The sequence below is a fragment of the Boleophthalmus pectinirostris genome, unplaced genomic scaffold (genome assembly GCF_026225935.1).
Source record: "Boleophthalmus pectinirostris isolate CB_2022bp ecotype Guang Dong unplaced genomic scaffold, ASM2622593v1 HiC_scaffold_20, whole genome shotgun sequence".
Taxonomy (NCBI): Eukaryota; Metazoa; Chordata; class Actinopteri; order Gobiiformes; family Gobiidae; genus Boleophthalmus; species Boleophthalmus pectinirostris.
Window position 1 is genome coordinate 10,473,009 of NW_026571153.1, and position 19,993 is coordinate 10,493,001.

General features: G+C 39.3%; 2 protein-coding genes across 4 annotated transcripts in view; one reads left to right on the forward strand and one right to left on the reverse strand.

The window, feature by feature from the left end:
* peli3 (pellino E3 ubiquitin protein ligase family member 3) overlaps positions 1 to 4,426 on the reverse strand; it is a 28,544-nt gene extending 24,118 nt beyond the window's left edge. For 2 of the 3 annotated variants that reach the window (XM_055156379.1, XM_055156378.1), the window contains exon 1: positions 4,349 to 4,426. Coding sequence is in view for 1 of the 3 variants with exons in the window: in XM_055156380.1 (XP_055012355.1) it covers positions 4,238 to 4,305 (68 nt within the window). In the remaining 2 variants the exon portion in view is untranslated. The other variant, XM_055156380.1, reaches the window with a different exon arrangement.
* A 1,184-nt stretch (positions 4,427 to 5,610) lies between these two features.
* Positions 5,611 to 13,146, forward strand: rce1a (Ras converting CAAX endopeptidase 1a). The gene is made up of 8 exons (XM_055156635.1): positions 5,611 to 5,965; positions 6,688 to 6,790; positions 6,883 to 6,966; positions 7,470 to 7,548; positions 7,642 to 7,809; positions 7,891 to 7,962; positions 8,049 to 8,111; positions 8,875 to 13,146. Exons 1-8 carry the CDS (start codon positions 5,796 to 5,798, stop codon positions 9,102 to 9,104), a joined length of 969 nt encoding a protein of 322 aa, XP_055012610.1. The 5' UTR covers positions 5,611 to 5,795; the 3' UTR covers positions 9,105 to 13,146.
* The last annotated feature ends 6,847 nt before the right edge of the window (positions 13,147 to 19,993 follow it).

Below are 19,993 nucleotides of genomic sequence, written 5' to 3' on the forward strand. Positions count from 1 at the left end.
TACATGAAGAAATAACAGTTCTTAGCATTTTTAATCTTTGGATTAAGTCTTGTCAAGGCATTTTAAGAGGAAAAAGTAGCATATTAAAAGTTTAGTTAGCCTCCACAAAATATCGCAATAAATATCATACCGTGAGATGTGTATCGTGAAAATATCATACAGAGAGATTTGGATATTGTTACATCTCTAATCGTGAGCCTCCCCACCATATCGTGAGGTTTGACTGTGAAGATATCATATCGTGAGACTTGGATATCGTTACATCCCTAGTATTGAGTATTCAGACTTCCTTTTTATTTATTTATTTATTTTTTTAGATCAAAATCAACTTTGAATTTTAGTACAGCCCTTTTTTTTTCTTTGTGTGTATATTGGTGATATTATTTATATCTTGCATTAGCAGAAGTCTCCCACATAACTATCATCGTAGCAACCAAAGCAAAACAAAAGTCACATGATGTAAATTTACTCCCATGTGACCGAGCTACAATGATGTCATGCTCTGTATTTGCCAGACAGAAAAACATTACACTATTCAGACTAAACTATGGAAAAACATACGCAAGTTTTATATATATATGTACATTTATTTTTCCATAAAATTATAATTAATAACGTCAGACCATGCAGCTAGCTGGTGCCCACTGCAGGAGGTGGGCGTGGGATGAATGGGTCTCTTCCAGAAACAAATGAAACGCTAAATTTATCCCATTGGAAGTTAATAATGGACTGAATTATGGCCCTGTGACAGTGCTCATATTACTGCTAGAATCTGTTTTAAAAAGACCTATGTCGCTGGTTAATCCGGGCAAAATACATTATAATTAAGCTAATTAAAAATACACGATTTTCAAATTGGATTCCATATATAGTTATAATGGCATATGTAATTTTATTTTTCATCTTTAGTGTATGAGAGTGTGCATATTATGTAAGAGTTTACACAGATGAGTGGTCCTCCCCCGGTCAGCCTTCTCTGCCTCTGCTTCAACTGCAACTGTCAGTCCAAGTTATTTTTCGGCCTCACAATGTTTTTATACTAGTTTATGGCACAGTCATTTCAGTCATTCTTGCTGTTAAGTAAGCATATATCTTCACACTTATATTAACAAGAGTGAGAATCTATTTTTGCAGCAATCCACTACTTTCAAGAATGGAGTTAAAAAAATGTCTAACTTAACAGCAATTATCTCCAAAGGGAATGTTATAAAACGGTACACTGTTGTATGAGTCAGAGATACTGATTGCAGTCAAACAATTGACAAAATATTGGAATTTATCTTATATTCCAGCTTGTACTAAGGATTATTCACCCCTCAACTATCTCAGCTGTCTTTTTGGTCATCTATACAATTATAAAAAAGGCAAAAACAACAGTTAGGACTATAGGAACACAAAAAAATACGATGTAAAATTAAACTGAAACAACATATCTTTGTATTTTTTTGTCTTTGAGATTCTGACTGCAACACTAGTAATGACTGCTTCAATGGGCTTTGGATCGTAATGTTGGGTTTCATACTGGAACATCACAGTGGCGTGGGGACATGAAGATAAATGCCCACAGGTCTTATGGGACCATATATCAAACTGTTACGTAACTGTGTGAGGCACGGCTGACCCTGCAGTGGAGGAGTCTGTGTGTAAGGTACAGTGTATAAGGTCTCATCATGGACTGCACAATGACATGTGGAATCAGGGACTTTCTGAAGGTCAACTTAAGCCACAGCACAGACAGTTTCTGCACTGGAGATATCACGACACACTACACAAACTTAACAACTGTATGAAATGAACTGAAATGTTTGCCTGTCCCTCCTGCACCCAAACAGAACGGACCAGCAAGATCTGGGACCAGACCACAGAGCCGAACATCAGATAACCGTCTTTATATGAGACAGTCAAATCACAGCCACTTATTTCTAGAACGTGTTTCTCAAATGCTCCATACATCTCTTACATTTTCTCGTGTCTTTCAGAACAAAATATAGTGCACAGAGTTTAGTGCTCCTCTTGTTGATTCTGCAGAAACCTTAGCTCTTCCCTCACTGTATTTGTTTCCAGACTTGGCAAATCTAGAATGATATTTGTTGTTTGTGCAATCAGATTTGTTTATTACAGTGACGCATGTAAAACAAAGAGGCTCATTAATCACCCATCATTTACAAACAAATCAAATTTCTCTCACCTCACATGAACAGAGTTTAGTGCTTCGCTTGTTGATTCTGCAGACATCTGCCATATTATTCAGTCCCCTGTGATTTGTTTCTCTTTTTTCCTCATAAGTAGACGTATTTGTTTTGATATGGAAGGAACATGCATATCTCTGATTGGCTAATCCACCTGTCAATCACACCTATCTGAACTCTGGGAGATTCACCAGTGATCAGATGCACATCTTTGTAAAGTTTTAGAGAAGTGTGTATAATGCATAATATACACTGTCAAACTGTTATAAGTAAGAGTAAACAAGTGCAGACTGGGGTACTTCTAAAAGAAATCCTATACACATTAAAAAATGTGTGGTAATTTATCCATAAAATTACATCAGTTGATAAAGATGAAATCCAATCCACTTGAACCTTTTGTGAGTACTGACTTAAAAGCAAATCATTTTGAACAATAAATACATGACTTCATTGTATTATAATCTGTCTTTAGGCCCAATAATCACACATGCTTTTCATTTTAAACTAACGTTATATAATATGCAAACAGATATAATCTAATGGCACCAAAAGCTCTGAAATAACCCTGTGGTTTTAATACTGTTACATAACTAAGATGAGAGATGTGGTCTGTTCCCTACATGTTTCTATATTTATCAGAAAAAACTTGGACAGGTTATCCATGACTGTGAATGTATCCTATTCACGGGGGTAAAAGGGATATGAAAGCAGCTATGTAAACTGCTGTATAGTGAACAAAGGCCTCTCAGACTGGAGGTGTCACTTTCCTATGACTCCACACACGCCAGTACCCACAGCACTGACGTCCCTCAACTTTTTATGGTTTTCATATGTCTATAAATGAAGTTCACTGGAAACCTCGGTGCTAAAATGACATTATACAAATAGAATTGGGACAGACTTTCCAACAGTTAAACTCAAGACAGCAGATTTCTGTTTAACATGTAAACACTTGGCAGTACATATTAATGATGTAAGAGGCAGGATCATCAAACTATCTCAACCTGTTGATGCCAAAACTGACAATGTCTGCCTTGCTCTCATTTCTGAAAAAACACACTACATGTTTAGGTAAAACTAGCTATACTTTCAGAACCATATTTAACTTCTTTGTCCGATACTATACTTTATTAGATTAGAATAGTTAAGCTACAGCTATTGAGTGAGATGGAACATTTAGAAATAACTAAAGATGCAAGATTAACTTTTCTGGCAAAATGTCCACCACTGCCTGTCTCCATGGAGATGTTATTGCTTTGCCAGGAATGTTCCACAGTATGGCATTAAAAATATCACCATCTATTTTTGTTTAGCAATAAAGAACATCTGTAAGAAATCAGTGAATACAGGATAGATGGACATAATGCAATACTGTGGAATCTTGTGGAAATACTACATACTGTAAGTCTACTGTCTGTTGCTTCTCCCTCCATAATTGCCATTATTTACCATGACCATAATGTTATTATATTACTCAGCAAACTCCAGAGTACTGTAGCCAAGGGGCTACCAGATGTAGCCAACCTACTGCCCAGAAATTTCATCAAAACTGTATCTCCTGAGCCTGTGCGCACCTCGGAACCGTCTGGAAGGCACCATAACCTCTCGTCCTGAAGTGCTAATGCGCCAGTCACTAAGGCTTGGTTACAGCTGTGGGGGGCTTTAAACATGGCCTCGGCGTAGTGGCTCCTACCCTGAGTACGGGGATTGCAGCGGATTGCGTTTTCCCAGGACCACGCTGTTCTCAATGACGCGTTCTCCCCTTTATCCAGACGTGATGCTGTAGTAACACGAGCGCATCAAGCCATGAGGAGGCTCCATTTAAAAATCCCCGAAGGCCCCGTAGCTATAGCGCTGATTTTACGCATACACGATGGACTAATACACAGGGGATTCCACTGCACATAAACATACAGTATGGCATACACGCCCTCCTTACGCACCGACACGCAGCTGTACCACACTTGATGTAAATAATGTACGAGCTCAGCGAATATAGGTCCAAAAAGCTTCTCTTTATTTTAAAAGTATTACTTGACGCTACTCACATATTGTCTTTGTCTTCTACCCGATTAAACAAAACAATCCGCCAATCAAAGAGAGCCTTGTTACGCATCCATCATCCACATCTTAAGAGTACAATAAAAACAGGCCCCTACCCACTGATGGTTGCTCCGCTGTGATGCCTCCTCCTCCGGGTGGGTGTGTGAGGGGTAGAAAGGGTGTGTGGGTGGGTGTCAGTCCCCGTACGGTCTGGGAAGCCTCGAAAAGAAGACCAAGGAGAAGACGCGAAGTGTGGAGGAAACAGATGGAGCAGCAGCACAGGATAACATCGCCTCTCCCTCCGCGCGCTCACGTCACGAACACACGGCTCCGAACTGAGGCGCGGACTGTGCACAACCGGAGGAGAGAGCTGGCAGACAAGGCGATGACACGCCCCTCTCATACCCCCACCCCTCCTCTCCTCTCCACAAACTGTGGATGGCTTCAGGTAAACACTGCCATCCTTTGTGGCGTTTCTTCATATGCACCAAAGTGCGTGTTTATGTGTAACAACAGCCTAAACTTGACAAATTTATTGTTTTGACAAATAGAAAAAGAATCTTGATCAAATCATCTTTTAGATTATGTGATGCTAGGCTAGTGCTCTTTTCAAGGCCACTCTTCGACAAAGTGTGCATTTCTGTAGACTAAATAGGCCTAACACTTTAATTAAACGTAATTTTAGTCCATTTCTATATCTCTAATTTCTATTGATTAGTGTTGTTTATTTGCTATAGGTAAACTAAGGGCCTATGAGGCATGTGTCCTCATATGTCTATCCTCTAATGGGAATAGGAATTGTGAATAGTTTAACAATTAGCCTAGAAATTTTTATACATTATCATAAACCTCATCCCAACAGATATGATTTTGAAACAAATGTGGCCACATTACCATGAGATCTGGGATACTCATGTTGTCTATATAATCCTGAGTCATAATGGGCCTGGTCTAAATATAGGCATATGATAAAACCATGACTACAGTTATTTTTTTCATAGTTTGCCTCACCTGTGAGTAGCCTCCAGCATATTAAATGTGCTCTTCTGTCTCGGTTTTAGGTCCCAACGTACAGTAGTTTTCTGTGTCTCCATGGAGATTGCCTTGAATGTTCCCCAGCATTTTATTAATCTGTCTTGCATTTATTCAGTTACAAGTGTTTCTATTTGCTGAACAAATACAATGACAAACATGTAGCCTGTAACCATAAGACATAGGTGTACTCTGGGGCAACCGGCGATTTTACTTTTACTTCAGTTTTTTTCTTTTCTTTGAAGGAGTATAAGATGTATTGTCAGTTATAGCGTTCGCCGCCACAAAGCGGCAGTATTGCACTTCTACAGCTCTCTGAGCTCATTCCGGAGACCAAAAAACTACAAACGTTTTTATGACGTCATCAAGAAGCGCCACGGCGTCTATGCGGCTAACTGGTTAGCCGTGTTAGCTTTCGTTTTGACTGAAGCCTGATCTGGCTGCTTCACCGCTCATGTCGCCTGCTGTTTTGCCGTGTTAGCTGGCCCAGCAGCCGAAGAGTTTAAGCGAAAGCACCAGCAGTGAGCCACCATGGCTGAGGAGGAGGATTTATCCCTAAAACTTCCCCCGGATGAGCTGGTCCTCGGCACCGGAGTGTTCGTTCCTCCAGAAGGTTTATGCTGGCTGTCTGTGCTCTTCTGCCTGCTGCTGGCCTGCTCCTATGTGGGCAGCTTGTACATCTGGAGGAGTGACCTGCCCAGGTAACACAGCATATATGGATATTATGGAGTGTCCTTTTAATGTAAGCTTAATATAAATCATTGTCCTTATAGCGCGTTATTGCAGGCTTTGGTAGTGTATTTTGAATCAGACTCTGTTCAGTGAGTTGATGTATCTTGTGTATATTTATAAAAGCTGACATATTTAGTTCACAGCTGGTGCAGCTATTTCTGGACTTCACAATAGCGTCGCTTAGTGGTGAAGGACGGGTCCACACTTGCCTGTTTGTTGTGCTAATCCTCATTGAGAAACAAATGGGTGTGATGGAAGACATTAACCCTTCCCATGTCTGTAGGAGGCAGATGTACCAGTCTGACGACATACTGTTAACATGTATGTTGGAGCAACTTCTAGTGCAAGAATCTTTAAGTGTCCTATGTAATGTTCTGGTGGGAAGGTCGCCATCTGCTTCTGCTTTGTTCAAAGAAGATAAATACGTTTAATGCCATACTGTGCAACATACCAGGTAAAACAATGACATCTTTATGGGGACAAGCAGATGGCGTGCACAGTCCACCAAAGAAGTTACACATGCGCCACCTTTACAGATTTTATTGCCATTGTTTTATGTAGTATCTTATCTACTCTGCTTGGGCTGTTATTGTTGTCCATCATGTGTGCTTTCTTATTCTTCACACAATAACTATTTTTATTCTCACTACATTTCTATTGAGAATATTGATGTATGTCATGACCCCCACAGGGACCACCCTGTTGTGATCAAGCGGCGCTTCACCAGTGTGCTGGTGGTGTCAGGCCTGTCCCCTCTGTTTGTCTGGGCTTGGAGAGAGCTTGCTGGGATCAGGGTAAGACTTTGTGCTATAGCTTTTTACTGTGTAAGCTTTATTGTTGAGTAATGCTAGTGTCCTTTAATCTAACTATTTCTGTTTTGTTTCAGACTTTCCCTTCATTGCTGGCTCTCATGGGGATCCGGTTGGAGGGCCTCATTCCTGCCATCATATTTCCACTACTGCTCACCATGGTAACATATACGACAAGCACTATACATTTATTACATTATAATGCCTTGCACTTGTAAAAGCTTTTTGAAGCCTCTTAAAGTGCCACACATTAGCTATTATTCATTGACTTCATTCACTCTATACTTACTTCATACTCTGGTAACTTCCTCTGTAGCTACTGTACCTGCTGTAGCACAGACTGACCAAATTATATGGTATTATATATTAGCTGTATTATAATTTATCATGATTTGTTTCCTCATATTGATCCATTACAGTTTTCTCCACTCCAAACCATATACTTTAACTCATAGAAAGTTGTCTGTAGCTCATTTGTTTAAAAGGATCCTTAAAAAGGCCCAAGCTGATCACTGACAATTAGAAATGACCAGCATTAAAACTGAATGAATACACAAAATATATTTAGGCCTCTTTGTCGAAGTATGAAGGGTTAATTTTATATGCACTTGCACCGTCAACACAAAACCCATATGTATTGCCTTTGTGCCTTCTTCCATTTAAGGTCTTGTTTCTGGGGCCCCTGATGCAGCTCGCCATGGACTGTCCCTGGAGCTTCATGGATGGCATCAAAGTGGCGTGTGGTAAGACTTCTTAGAACTGTAATTTTCTTACTGATTAACTTTACTTCAGGTGTCTTGCAATGTAACCTCTTCTAAAACTGTCTTTTCCTCTAGATCCGTGGTTCTGGTCCCTGTGCTTCAGTGACATGCGTTGGCTGAGGAACCAGGTGGTCGCGCCGTTGACAGAGGAGCTGGTGTTCCGTGCCTGTATGCTGCCCATGTTGGTGCCCTGCGCAGGACCATTTGCCGCTATCTTTACCTGCCCACTATTCTTTGGAGTTGGTGAGTTTGTTAAATTCTGGGGGATTTTTGTATGTTTCTTTTTTTAATTAACGTGTTTTTTTAATGTTAATCACATTTCAGCCCACTTCCATCATGTGATTGAGCTGCTGCGGTTTAGGCAGGGCACTCTGTCGGGAATCTTCTTATCTGCAGGTCAGACACTAGAGGGACTAGAGATCAACATTGATTTATTTGTGGGTCTATTTTATATGACCATTATTTCGATTCCCTTCTGACAGTGTTCCAGTTCTCCTATACCGCTGTGTTCGGGGCGTACACAGCGTTCATCTTTCTCAGAACAGGTGCGTTGGTTATTTATGGATCAAGAAAGCTTCCAGTAAAACAAAAAACATCTTTATTTCTTGTTTTTTATTTATTTATATATATATACTGTATTTTTATCATGTCTTTGTTGCACATACGGACACTGCACAGTATATCAAAGACATTTTAGACCAAGGCTAAGTTAATTGGTTCACAGGGGAAATTATGTGGACACAGTAGCTCAATAATACAATGTAGATAAAAATCTTAACAAAGAGTGTTTGAGTGAGCATGACGTAAAACAATCTGTCCCTCACTGTCACAATCATTGAATCATTTGGGCTTCAGCTGGAGTTTTAATGAGCCTCCATTATTAAACTGTGTTGTGTAACATGGTTCAATAATGATTGATTATGTTAAAAACACATTAGCTAAACTACTGGGACAGAGGTCAATAAGACTAATGGGGTTTTCATAATTAATTCCCGACTGGCATGTATGGATTAGCTGTTTAGAAGTGTTATGGAACTTTCGAAAGACTTGTTCTATATATACTACTACTAGTTCTTACAACAAATTACACTGGTGGGGCTCTTTCTCTCGCTTTCTCATGCTTGTTTTTCTGCTCCATTTAAATAGTGTATTGGCCAAAAATACCTCATGAATGTACAAAAAAGAGAGCAAATATCTTGGACAATCATAACTCACTTTGAATAAACCATAGATATGTTTAGCTTTGCCTAACCCTGTTCCATATTTTTGCAGTGAGGACATTCTTACTAACTTTTCCCCCCTGTACAGGTCATCTGATGGGCCCGGTGTTGTGCCATTCCTTCTGTAACTACATGGGTTTTCCTGCCATCAGTGCAGCCGTGGAGCACCCACAGCGCCTCACCGTTCTGTCCTCCTACCTCCTGGGTGTCGTTCTCTTCATCCTGTTCCTGTTTCCCTTCACGGACCCCTCCCACTACGGCCTCCCCACTCCGGTCTGCACACTGGCCCCCTACCGCAGCTCCCTCTGTTTGTCCTGATCACAGCACTTCTCCTCACACCATGTCCTAGTCCACTTTGGGATACGGGGGAGGTAGTGACATTAGCTCCCAGTTCAGGTCACGTCCAGCCAAGAGATGTGCCCGTTGCCATGGAAACGCGCAGGGAGCAGATTGGGTGCTGATAAAACGCGGCACAGTCACGTTAGAGCCATTAGCTGTGTGGGTCGTGGTGCATCTGGTCGTGCAGGAGGGCGCTCGTGTTATTGCTATTATTGTTATTGTTATTATTATTATTATTATGATATTGCTATTATTATGAGGTAATTTGGACGTTGCTTTTTAGACAGAACACTGAAGGACAGGTTCACCTGAGACGTTACACTGGCAGTTTGGATTTGTGGTGCACTCGGTTACAATCGCAAATATATTTTTTATGGTTTATTATTTCACATGGTTCCTGTTTTGTAGCTTTGGCCTTTATACTACCTCTGTCAATGTAGATTTATAAGTGAAAGTTTTTGGGAGAGAGCTAGTGCAGTAATTACCTCAGTGGATTATCGTTAGGGCAACAGGTCATAAAGTTGGATGGGGAAGATAATGTTGGGGTTATTTGAATATTTACATGTCCTATTAGACGATTAATTGCTTTTATAAATTCCACATAATCTATCCTTAACTGCTCCACTCAAGCTGCAGCAAAGACTTACGGTCACAGTTCGATCCCAGGTATTTGACATTAGCTCTATCAATGTTTTTAAAGCAGTCCAAAACGTGAACAAAGGCCAAAGCTAACAAAATAAGACTTCTTATCGTCCAAACAATCTGAAATCATTCTAGCTGTGAGGGTCCATTACTGCATCTTTAAAAGCATATTCTGTGTTTTTTGCTTAGAAATAGCTACCCATCTTTTTTTGTTGATTCCTCTTAATGTTTACTGGTTCAAAGTGGTGAGAATCGGGCTAATAGTGAGACTGTCAGGAATTCTCTATAAGCTATACACATACTGTGAACATGTGGGCTGCTGGGCTCGAGAGCAATAAATCACTGACGACAAGTTGCTGAATGTAGGCTTTCTAGACATTTAGCAGCTAATTTTTGCCATTTTAAACTAAGAAGTCTGTCAAAGTATAATATACACAGATAACATATACAGGCAGGAAAGATCACTGAGGACATTTTGAAAGGTATTTTGAAATGGAAACAGAGTAGGAGTATGTCTTTGGAGATTTGACTTGTATTTGATATATCTTACAGTCTGGTGAAATTGTTCCATGGTTTTCTATTTATAAGGATTAGATGCCAATAAGAGCTGAGTTATGTGCTAGAAGAATTCAAGTTTGTTAAGAATTCCTGCTAAAGTGGCCATTGAAAACTGAAATGGTTCCAAAATCATTCTCCTGAGATTTGTGAGTTCACATTCTCATAGAAGTCCATCTTGTTCAGGTCAAAGTGATGCTGGGGAAGTAATTTGATAAACAACTCAGCGTGGAAAAGTACGTGACTTTTCCATGAACAAACTTAAGAGGGTTTAGTGTATTTAGTATAGCAGAAGTTTTCTATGTGTTTAAACAACTATTAAAGGTGCAATTTGTAATTTTTCTGGTGGAGGGTCCGTTAAATGCTTTTTTTTTTTCCATGGGGATGTTATTGCTTTGTCTGGAATGCTTCTCAGTGTGGTTTTAAACATTTCTATCTTCATGGAGACCAAACCAGATCAAGTCACAGGTCAGATCTCTGGAGAGGCAATCCTACTCACAGTCAGAATGCCTGTTTTTCTAGTTTTTTTTTTATTTTTTTGAGCAGTTAAACAACCTGTACCCCCAACCAAAAAGTTACATACCTTTAAGGCAATCCATTTCAGTTTGAACTATTTCACTTAACTGTATGTATACGTTTACATGCCAGCAGGGGGAGCCAGTGTTGTGCGCGAGTCCCCTTATCCTGCTCCCTCTTCCATCTGTTTATCAGTGCCTCTCATATAAGTCATTACTGCAGAAGCCAATTTGTCGGAAGTTAGAGGAGATGGATTTGAAGTGTGCGGATAGAGACTCTACCTGCTCCTTTTGCATCGCTCTTATGTGGACCTGTATAATTGCTCTGTATGCTCTGTACCACAATGGAGCTTAAGAGCCGGGGCAATTACCTGATCTCAGTCCAATTTAGTATGAAACTGTAAGGCTGTGTTGCATTCACATGGAGTCAGAGCAAATGGGGAGACCAATGTTACTTTAGGTCAGTAGATGAGAGCACGATAAGATTGGGAAAGGCAGCCCGGATGATGTCAATGTATAAAAAACAGATCACTTGGGCAAATCCCTTTTAAAGCTTTTACCTTGTGGAACCTATGCTGGCGGACAGCACAACAAGCATTTTCATCTGTATACCCGAATTTAAAGTATTTAGAAAAGTTGTCACCTTTTACCTAAATGTTTGAAAGCAATAAGACAAGTATTATTTATCTTTATTATGAGAAGTTTGTGACAAGAAACCAGACTGCACAATTGTTATGTTAGAAAAAAATTGTCAAACCTGTTTAGAGGTGGGTAGAGTGGCCAAAAATGTACTCAAGTAACAGTAACATTACTTCTAAATAATAAGTACAAGTATAAGTACATAAGTACAAAGTAGTAGCTTGGATTCATCAGCTTTATAGAAACCATCTGTCATCACAGAGTTAGGATTTATTCACTCGACGGTAGGCAGGTACTTTTTAAAATTTAACTCATCGCTGCTATTTGGTTGTGATGTATGTAATGTGCCGCTAAAGTGGCAACTAATATATTAAGCTTTTCCCAAATCCCGTAGGAAGAAGGGCAATAACGTCTTTCGCCTTGATAAATTTCACCAAACATTCTCCTTGTTCCGGCTTTAAATCCTCGATCTTGGGAATCGTTGCCAACACAGAATGTCTGGCTCTTTGCTGATTGGCTGGTGTCCAGACTCACACTTCGGGGTTCTTGGAAATCGTCTAGTGTATTCCGATTCCTGACCTAGTTGCTGGAGAGAAATTAAAATGAGTGGAGGCACTAGGTGGCACCAGCCTGGCTAACAAAGTAGTGGTCCAAGAAATTAATCAACTTGGGGAAAGTAAGAGTAATTGAAAGAGTCACTGTTAATGTAAAGTTAATGTAATTTGAAGGAGAAAACATTAAATAAAGCACAAAACTTGGTATTTTCAAAGGGTGGACACAAGAAACACAAATGTTTAAATATTTTTGTTATCTAAAGCTTTTGTCACTTGTAGACTTACTCACAGTGGGAAGAATAGCCAAAACTTGTATTCAAGGAACTTCAATAAAATGTTACTCAAGCAGGACTAAAAGTAAGCTGCTAGAAAAGTACTCAAAAAGTTACTAAAGTAAAAGCAGCTGAGTAAATGTAACTACCAGTACTACCCACCTCTGAAGCTGGTATTGGGCTTCAAATCAACTTTTCAAATCAACATTTACTCCTCCGCTAAAAATCTCGGTAAACCCTGAACCTTCTGCCTCGTTCCATGTGAAAGCAACATGAGTCACTAGTAGATGTTGTTTTTATCATTGTACATAAAAACATTATGAGTTTTTGATCGATGCTCGGAAATGACTTTCTTGTTGTCCGTGTAAATATGAAATCGTTGAATGTATTTGACTTTTGACTCAGAAGTCCATTTTGAGTCATCCGAGAGATAGAAAAGTAAATGAGAAGTGTCAAGTGCTCATGCTAAAACTCTAGCTAAACTTACACATTGTATTTCTACCCAGCAGTGTGGTCAAATGTGAGAATTTTGCATAATCTATTTTTGCTAGGCTATATTAGCGGCTTGTATTTTCATATGAACACTGATGGAGAACTAGTCACACTTGAGTCAGCTGCTTAGACAATACTCCAAAGGTTTCTACTGCACTATATTTTATAAGCAATCAGATCTATTTTGAGATGGAACAGCGGTCAGGTGTTCATGTATTTTACTCACACAGTCACTTCAAAATGACGCCAGTGTATCGTGTTTTAGTATGACAATCTTTTACAGACTTTGGAATCACTGCTGAACACAGATTTGTAAATAAATGTTTTATAATAAATTTAATATTTAATCGGTCTGGTTTCTAGTCTCTCTTTGTCCCCGTTTGCATGTCATCTAAATTATCTTCATTTCTTTATTACAGAACAACACAATATTACCAGTGGGTAGGGATGTAACGATATCCAAATCTCTCGGTACGATGTTTTCACGATATACCTCTCATGATATTTTGTGGAGGCTAACAAAACTGTGAATATGCTATTTTTCTAAGGAATTAAGCTTCAAAACTGTTATTTCTTCATGTAGTCTGCACTAAAACAGAGCAAACGATTATGGTCTATGTAGTTCCCTCTGTTTTATTAAGCTACTTCTGCACCATAACTATTAATTTAAGGAAAGAGACTTGTAATTCGATATATTGTGATGGTCCACGATATTATTGAGAGACCTTTGACGATACAATATCACGATATTTCGGTTATTGTTACATCCCTACCAGTGAGGCATGAATATTTTCTCTAAACCAAGCAACACTGACATGCTCTATTAAATCATGGTGCGTTTATATTTTTATTTGTTTGTTCAAGGACAGGACAGACAGTAATGAGGAGCAATCAAGTGTGGGGGCTGTAAGCTGTGAAGAAATGGTGTGTTGTGAGTTGCTCCAAAAGCTCAAAATGTACTGTTCCAACTTGTGATGTCATGTAGTGATAATTTCCAGTTTTACAGCTAACTTTTACCTTTAGTTCAGAAGAGATTGGCAATTCCAGGGCTAAAATCATTCAAATTATTCTAATGAAGGTGTAAAGAGTTTAAAAGCATAGTGGAGCACTTTGTGTATTACCACAGTGTTATAAAATAGATTTAAAAAAAGCTAATATATGCCCTTTAAGATAAGAATGGACACACAGGCCTAGTCATCCCTCAGATTTTTTTAGATATACATAAAAATTCCAAAGAGGTGACTGCAGCCTCGTGCTGATTGTATGATAATGAACGTGTTTTAAAGCTGCAATTGTAATCCTATAAAAGTGCTCACGTCTTGGTCTGCACTCCCCTGTCCGAGTGACTCATGCTGGAGGCCATTTTAGATCCACGTGTGATTGTTCCTAAAGCAAAGCTGAGCGATTGTGTCGGGGAAGTGCACCAGCGGTGAAAATAATGGACCACTCAGAACACATGATGGAAGAGGACAAAGAAGATGGATTGGGTTAAGAAAAAGAAAAAAAAAAGGCTGATGTTTTGGGATGAAATGAAAGTGAGAGAAAGTTTCCAAGGGTAAAATTATCCAAATGATTACAGTGAAAGTGTATGGAGTTTAAAACATGTTTTCTGTTTGAGAGAAGAGCTCCTAAATATACAGGATTTGTGTGTTAAACGTGTGTGAAACAAAACACAACTCCAGGTATGTTTTTGATGAGGAAACAACATTATAACATCAGATCAGAAACTGGCGTAATATGAGTAGTTTGTTCAGTTTGTTGCAAAGAAAAAGTTGAAAAGAAAAGTTCAGAAATACATAATACACAAATAATAAATAGCACTGAGTTCTAAATCTGAATCACTCTACCTCCTGAAAATGCAAAAAATAATTCACGAGCATTTCTTTCTGAAGGGATTGCAAAGTTTTTGAAAATGCAAAAACTCTGCAGCTGGAAATGAAAGAGTTACTACTATATTATTATTGTGCACTCGCTCCATCAAATTTGATTCAGTGTGTCCCCGCAGAGCTTCCATAGCTGCTCACTTACAGAAAAGGTCAAGTGTGGTGCTATAATCTGCAAGGATCATTTCAATTTCAGCACACTCTGATTTGGTTTGTGACTTTCACTCATACAAATTTACTTGGTGGATGGGTTCAGTTTGATTAGCACAGGGAGGATAATAGTGTCTTTACTGTGTTTTTTATTAGCTGTGCTAGTAAAAACCAGCTATCACTGCTAATGAACTAACGTTTATGCAATAGCAGGGCTGTTAAATTGTTTTATGGTTACAAAAACTCTGCAGCGGAAAGTGAAAGAGTTCTGCAGTTGAAAATGTTTGCATGGACGGTGACAATATTTTGCAGATCAACAATTAGCAAATTACATATGACAGGTTTTAACTTAATTTGGTGGGATAATATCTGTGGTAAATGTAAATTGTAGTTTCACAACAGTTATGGAATTCCCTACTGCAAGTGTCATAATTTACAACCAGGAAGTACAATGTTAAACCTAAAAAAGTTTAGTAAAAAGTTATATATAACAACATCTTAACTGTATTTTAGAGCAATGGGGAGACTAACCTGTCACAGGCACTTTAACCTGTGTAAGTGTGATCATGTTGCTAAAAACAATGGCACACAGCAAAAACTGGAGGGTTGTTTTTAGCACAAAATTTTTTATTTTAACTATATGAAAGTTCGAGTTTGGGTTCTTTGCCAGAGTTAATCTGGCTGAAGTTAATTCAACATCCCCGAGTGTTATTTTCGCACTTTCCAGCCACCACTTCAAACTTCCACGAGAGAAGACCAGTTTGAACCAGTTTTGTACGTAATTTAATTGTAAATTAACTAAAATAAAGTGTAAAAAGAAAACACCTCTGTGTGTTGTTCAGCTAAATCAGGATAACCCTACAAAGTGTTATCCGTTTACTCTCAAAATGTTAATATAACTCTTGATTTGGGGATTTTAGTCCAGTGTTATTTAATTAACATTTCCAAAAATGTTAAACTAACTCTAGAACAGATTGGACTCATATAAACCTTGAGAAAATGTTAAAATTGATTCTGTGAGAGTTCATTTTAACACTCCACTTTTTTTTCTGTGCAGGACCTTCTCTGCTGCATTTTGGTGAGTATAATCCATCACTTCTCTTTTCATGATTAAATTGTGTGATATTATTTCTAAACCACTTACATAATTTCCAGTGTAAACACCATAATGTAAACCAGCTCACATATCTGGACCTATTCTTAGCATGTTTGTGAGCATTGTGTACTTTCATAGACCACTACATCAGCTGGGCTCACTTTCCCTACGCCCTCACTTTTTCCATTCTCACTTCAGACTGCCCTTCTACAGCACACAGAGTCCTGAAACAACACTTTGTCTTATCACTTATGCACCACATGGATTATACCAAGCTCCTGTCCACACGTGTGTGACCAAAGCCTTCAGTATCGCCCCGTGCAAAACAACTAGATGTTTATTTGCTATAACAAGCTATAACTACAGCATGCAGCTGTAGCTATTTCAGTTCAGATTGTTGCACATTTTGGGGAGTGGTAAAAAAGCCCATATTAGGCTATTTTCTGATCTGGGTTATAATGCTGTTGTGCCCAGAGTTTTGTTTTGTTTCATTCACACGTTTAACACACAAACCCTGTTCTTCTCTCAAACAGAAACACTCTATTCTACCTTGCGATGCCATGTGATAGGCAGGGAAGTGCTCCACTGTGTTTTTAACTTCCTTACACTAGAATCATTTGGTTAATTTCAGCCCTGGAATTGTCTTTACTGAACTAAAGGCAATAGGTATAGCTGTTATCTTGAAAACTACCCCACCATGACATCATAAGGTGGAATGCAGCAGTCCCCTTTCTCCTTTTCCAAAAATAAACATGTACATGTCTTATAAGAATTATCAAACTGGAACAAAAAGAGAAAAGTATTTTGTTATTTGCAGTAAGCATTATAACAGGGGTCACCAAACTTTTTTCTCTGGGGGCCACATTATCGCTCCTGAGTAAGCTTGGTAGTAAAAAGAGTAATAATAACAAAACAAGACAAATATATTCATAAATAAAAAATACAATGGTTTCATCAGGTCACACTCAATTAAAATCTGGCAACACACGCTCTCCAAGTTTTCCAGTAATTATCAAATTTGTCAAGGTCATGTCTCATAAAATGTCCATTATGTAAATAGTATGGAAACATTCATCCAGTCCTCAAGGCAAGAAGCTTTATCACTAAGCCATCTTCTTTCCAGTAGCCAGTAGTATATTATAAATATATTTTTTCTTATGTTCTATAAGCTGAGCAGGCCTTATCCAAAGGTACAGTGTCTCAAAATTCTGCGGTAAAGTAATAGAGAGAACTTTTCCAATACTGCTCCTAACCTGGGACCAGATCTGTGAAAGTTCCCAAAATATGTGATAATGGCAGGCGCACCCCGTCCAACACTTTCTCCAAGAAGAGCTTTAGTTCTGGAACGCAGCATTTTGAGCTCTGGAGATGTAGACAGACTATTAAAGGATTCCTCAAACATGTGCGAATGAAACAAAACACAACTTCAGGTCTGTTTTTGATGAAGTAACAACGTCCTAACATGACTTAAAGCTCACAAGAGTCATAGGATCTTCAAAGGCGCACTACACAGCTTTTCTAATTGAGGACACAATACCTATCTCCACTGAGACGTTTTATCTTTATAAGGAAAGTTCCATAGTATTGCTTTAATCTAACTATCTATAGCATTTGTTCCATTACAGGTGTTTTTCACACTCAAAAACATGGATTTTACTGTCAGTGGGCTTGCCTCTCCACAGACCTCACCTGTAACTTGTGCTGGTGACGCTTCCTGCTTCTCACCATGAAGACAGGTAAGTTACGTAGTGCAGCTTTAGATACACTAATCATAATATCTGGGATGTAAGGAAAGATGTAGACGTGTAGAAAACAAAGTGTAGGATTCCGTGATAGAAATGGTTGGGCCTGAATATTAATTGCAAATCAGTTTAAAAAAGCAATAATTTCTATAGAATGTACTGCATGAAATGTCTTTGAAACACTGTGATGATTATGATGAATAATGACAGAAGATTGCTGCTCTTCTCCATGGAATACGAACCATGTGATGATGCAGAGGTTTTTTATTAAGCCCAAGGCTAAACAACAAAGATACAAATTGAGGGATAAATCTAGATTTATTACAGTGGAAAATGTTATAAGCTTTTCTTTAATAAATATGGGGCCTTTATCTGTCTCATGGAAGAGTTCCATTAAATACACCACTGTGAGAGATAGGCCGTTGGGATCACGATAAAAATACAAACATAGAAACTCTGTGTTTTCAGCTCATCATAAATGCATCATACATTTCATCAAGCACCAATATATATACAACTGTGTGCTGTTTTCCATTAAAACACACTGACTGTAGATATCCTGCTTTCATGTATATATATATGTAGTAGCCTGTGTCTTTATTCTCGCACAGGGGATTCTAAGTAACTTTGCAAACATATATGGTACCTTAAAAGTAGAGCTGGGTATCATTAAGAAGTTGTCAATACGATACATACCTCGATACAGTGCACTTTTGATTCGATATATTTCAAAACGATGTGATATGGTTCAATACAAATAATGGCTTAAATCATTGCTTCATTGCTGTGATACTAAAAGTCTTTGTTAAACCACTTCTTATGCAAAGTTTATATGAAACACGCCCATTTTAATCATCAAAACAGTGAAAATGTCAAATGTGTCGCATAAACAAGTTTTCTTCCACTAAACTGTAGTGCTGTAAACAAATAATTAAAAATATGATATGATAAATACCTCAATACATAGGCCATGATATCATACATATCTCGATACAGATCACTTTTAGACCAACATGATATATTTCAAATTGATGCGATATGGTTCAATAAAAAATAATGGAAAAATCATGGCTGTGATACTAGAAGTCTGTTAAACCACTTCTTGTGCAAAGTGAATATGAGTGCCTGTTTACACTAGAAAGCTTGCGGGTAAAAACGACAAAATATTTTATGGGAAGTGCCTTTTCATTTAGACGGTGACGGTGTTTTTGGGGCTTAAAACCACAGAAATCTGAAACCACCCTCCAGAGTGGAAAAGATGAATAAACTCCGCCGTAGCGTTTCCGTCTACACTGCCCAAGACACAAAATTCTGGTCAGATCTGCTCATGTTGCGTATGTGTTTAGGTCACATACATCATCACCTAGCGATCTGGCATGCAAACCCAATCAAATTCCACACACTTGAAGACGTGACGCCACTTTTTCGTCTTGTGTTCAGACCGTCATCATATAAACGTAGCCTGAAACACACCCATTTTAATCATTAAAACAGTGAAAATGTCAAATGTGCTGCATAAACAAGTTTCCTTCCTCTGAACAAGCAACAAAACTGGAGCTCTGTAACAAAATAATTTAATAAAATATAACAGAAAATACGCCGACCGGGGACTCCGTTGTTCTCCTGGGGGACTTCAACGCCCACGTGGGCAACGACAGTGACACTTGGAGAGGGGTGATTGGGAGGAACGGCCTCCCTGATCTGAACCCGAGTGGTGTTTTGTTATTGGACTTCTGTGCTAGTCACAGTTTGTCCATAACAAACACCATGTTCGAGCACAAGGGTGTCCATAAGTGCACGTGGCACCAGGACACCCTAGGCCGGAGGTCGATGATCGACTTTGTTGTCGTGTCATCTGATCTCCGGCCGCGTGTCTTGGACACTCGGGTGAAGAGAGGGGCTGAGCTGTCAACTGATCACCACCTGGTTGTGAGTTGGGTTCGCTGGCGGCGGAGGAAGCCGGAAAGACCTGACAGGCCCAAGCGTGTAGTGAGGGTCTGTTGGGAACGTCTGGCAGAGCCCTCTGTCAGAGGGACTTTCAATTCGCACCTCCGGGAGGACTTCTCCCGGATTCCGGGGGAGGCTGGAGATATGGAGTCCGAGTGGGCTTCATTCTCGACCTTAATTGTCGATGCAGCTGCTTGGAGCTGTGGGCGTAAGGTCTGTGGTGCCTGTCGCGGCGGCAATCCCCGAACCCGGTGGTGGACACCGGAAGTAAGGGATGCCGTCAAGCTGAAGAAGGAGTCCTATCGGGCCTTGCTGGCTCGGGGGACTCCTGAAGCAGCTGACGGGTACGGGCGGGCCAAGCGTGCTGCAGCCCGTGTGGTT